At 54.9% G+C, this 2,993-nt stretch overlaps 1 protein-coding gene across 1 annotated transcript; it reads left to right on the forward strand.

Annotated features, from left to right (window-relative positions):
• The first annotated feature begins 289 nt into the window (after nt 1-289).
• On the forward strand, nt 290-1,676 carry LOC125523192 (xyloglucan endotransglucosylase protein 7). Its single transcript, XM_048688242.2, has 3 exons — nt 290-647; nt 751-944; nt 1,036-1,676. The coding sequence occupies exons 1-3, from the start codon at nt 366-368 to the stop codon at nt 1,415-1,417; spliced, it is 858 nt and encodes a 285-aa protein (XP_048544199.1). The 5' UTR covers nt 290-365; the 3' UTR covers nt 1,418-1,676.
• The last annotated feature ends 1,317 nt before the right edge of the window (nt 1,677-2,993 follow it).

Consider the following 2,993-nt stretch of genomic DNA (forward strand, 5'->3'; position numbering starts at 1 on the left):
CATGACATCAGTGTATTGCATCGGATCTGGACCGTCGATTTCACTCTGACGGACGGTCTATATCATCCGGATGCATTGTAAAATGACTCAAATAACTGGCAAACAAAGCCGTGTGGCTTCTGATCGGGTCAGCATCGTCGGGCTATTGATCGATCCAGCTCACGTACAACCTTCCTCCCTTTCTCTGGTCCAACCATCCTCCTCCTACCCATCGACGAAAGGAATCGACGGAATGGAATGAGAGGATGTCATCCTCCTCCCAGTCCCAGTGGCCTATAAAACCCACAACTTGCACCCGGCTCGCCTCACACAAACACACCAGAAATATAATACCGGGTGCAGAAGAATTCAATCCCAACCCAACGATGGCGTCGAGTCCCAGGAGAACAGTCGTGTGCTCGGTGCTGCCACTGCTGCTGCTGCTTGCCGGCGCGGCCCGCGCGGCGGGTAACTTCTACCAGGACGTGGACATCACGTGGGGCGACGGGCGCGGCAAGATCGTCGGCGGCGGCGACGTCCTGACGCTGTCCCTCGACAGGGCCTCCGGCTCCGGGTTCCAGTCCAAGAACCAGTACCTGTACGGCCGCTTCGACATGCAGATCAAGCTCGTCCCCGGCGACTCCGCCGGCACCGTCGCCACTTTCTACGTACGTTTCCTTGCACGACCGCACGTGGACGTACGTGTTGACTGACATCATGCACGGGGAGTACTGTACTGATTCGAGTCCATACTCCATACTTCTATTGCAGCTGTCGTCGCAGGGGTCGGCGCACGACGAGATCGACTTCGAGTTCCTGGGGAACGCGAGCGGGCAGCCCTACACGGTGCACACCAACGTGTACAGCCAGGGCAAGGGCGGCCGGGAGCAGCAGTTCCGCATGTGGTTCGACCCCACCGCCGACTTCCACACCTACTCCGTCGTCTGGAACCCCACGCACATCCTGTACGTAGCATGCCGACGGCATCAGCCTCTCTCTCTCTCTTCTGCCTCTTCTCCTCGACGAAGGACAAGGAGATCTCATGCATGCACGCAGGTTCTACGTGGACGGGACGCCGATCCGGGAGCACCGGAACCGGGAGGCGGCGACGGGGGTGGCGTACCCGCGGAGCCAGGCGATGCGGGTGTACGCCAGCGTGTGGGACGCGGAGGAGTGGGCGACGCAGGGCGGGCGGGTGAGGACGGACTGGTCGCGGGCGCCCTTCGTGGCGTCGTACAAGGGCTTCGCCGCGAGCGGGTGCGCGTCGCAGGACGCGGCGGCGTGCGCCAGGTCCAACGGCGCGTGGATGTACCAGGAGCTGGACGCCACCGCGCTGGACCGACTCCAGTGGGTGCAGAAGAACTACATGATCTACAACTACTGCACGGACACCTGGAGGTTCAAGGACGGCGCTCCGCCCGAGTGCGCCACCAAGTAGAGTGTTCTATCTCGAGGCGACGTTCCCAGGATAGGCCACGTTCCCGGGTATTTTTTTTTGGGGGGTAGATTGGGTATATAATTTGTGTACACCTACGTATGGACGTAATTGTAATCATGCAGGTATATAAACGATATACTCCCTCCGTCTCAAAATAAGTGACTCGACTTTGTACTAGTTTGTATAAAGTTAAGTCATTTATTTTGAAACGGAAGGAGTAATAAATTCAGTTTATACAATACATCAATATTTATCTATTTATCTAGGCGGGGCATATACTTATATTGTTAATTAGCTTTTGGCTAATTGTCGGGTGCATGCAAATTTGATAAATCATACTACTAAACTAATAAAACCTTCTTTTTCCAAGAACACAACTTTATTGACAACTAAGGATAAAGGGGATCCGCTAAAAAAAAGATAATAGCGGATAATAGGTACAATCTTGAGCAACATATTTCTCTGTACAACTTGGCTGAGTAATAAAACCGACAAATAGCACAAGGCCAAATGCTAGGCACCGGGTAAGAGGAACTCTAGCAGACTCCGTAAAACGCCAGCCCGCATAAGGCTTTTGCAGTTCGCGGAAAAGGGTGTATGCGGGCCGGCGCGGGTGAGGTCAGACTCAGATCCCGCAAAACGGACCTGTAAAAAAGGATATTAGGTGAATATGCTCTTTTACGGGTCGGCTACGCGGGGTTTGCTCGGGCGCCGCCGCGTCGACCCGCTTTACGCTCGAGACCTTGCCGACCTTCTCCGCCGCCGACCGGGATCACGCAGTGGCGCTGGCGCCCGGAGCGTGGGCCTTCCCGACGGGGCCAACCGGATTCCCACCCTGCACGACCACGTTGCCCTGCCGCTTGCAGGCAGGCGCAGTGGTGCCTTGGGCGATGGCGGGCCCAACATGGCCGACGACGAGATCTGCCAGAGAGGATTGAGCGTGCGCGACCTCGACGGTGAAGGGGGACGGCAGGGAGTCATCCATGGCGACGAAGAATTGCCAGGGAAGATGCACCGGAGCGGGCGGTGGCGGGGGCAATGGTGGCGGAGGGTGGGGGGGGGGGGGCAGGAACGGCCGCGCGGAATTTTTCCTCGCGCCAAATCTCACTGCGGATAGGGGCCGAGCTCGGGTCGGCCTCCCACCCCGTGAATCTAGAGGTCGGGGGAGATCTTTTGTCGCGCCCCGCAAAAAAAATTACGGGTCGGACGTGTTTGCGGTGTCTGGTCGGGCAGGATTTTTCACGCCGACCCATAGTTTGACGATTATTTTGCGGGTCGTGGCGTTATGTGGGGTGTGCTGGAGATGCTCTAAGCAGCCCTGGGTTGCGCTGGTGGCCCCCCTACTACGATCAGCGCTAAATTAGCCTATATTTGCATAACACTCCATCAATTTCTATCTACAAGGCCATTTCATATTTTTATGTTTAATTTTGATCATTAATTTTACCAACAAAAAGTTAGATATATGCCAAAAAGTATGTAATTAGATGCATGTTTTAAAGAACTTTTCGATGATATATTTTTGATGACATATAATGATATAACCTATATTCTATTGACCAAAATTATAGGCCAA

Source organism: Triticum urartu, chromosome 7A, assembly GCF_056163025.1.
Source record: "Triticum urartu cultivar PI428250 chromosome 7A, HENAU_Tu73, whole genome shotgun sequence".
Classification (NCBI taxonomy): Eukaryota; Viridiplantae; Streptophyta; class Magnoliopsida; order Poales; family Poaceae; genus Triticum; species Triticum urartu.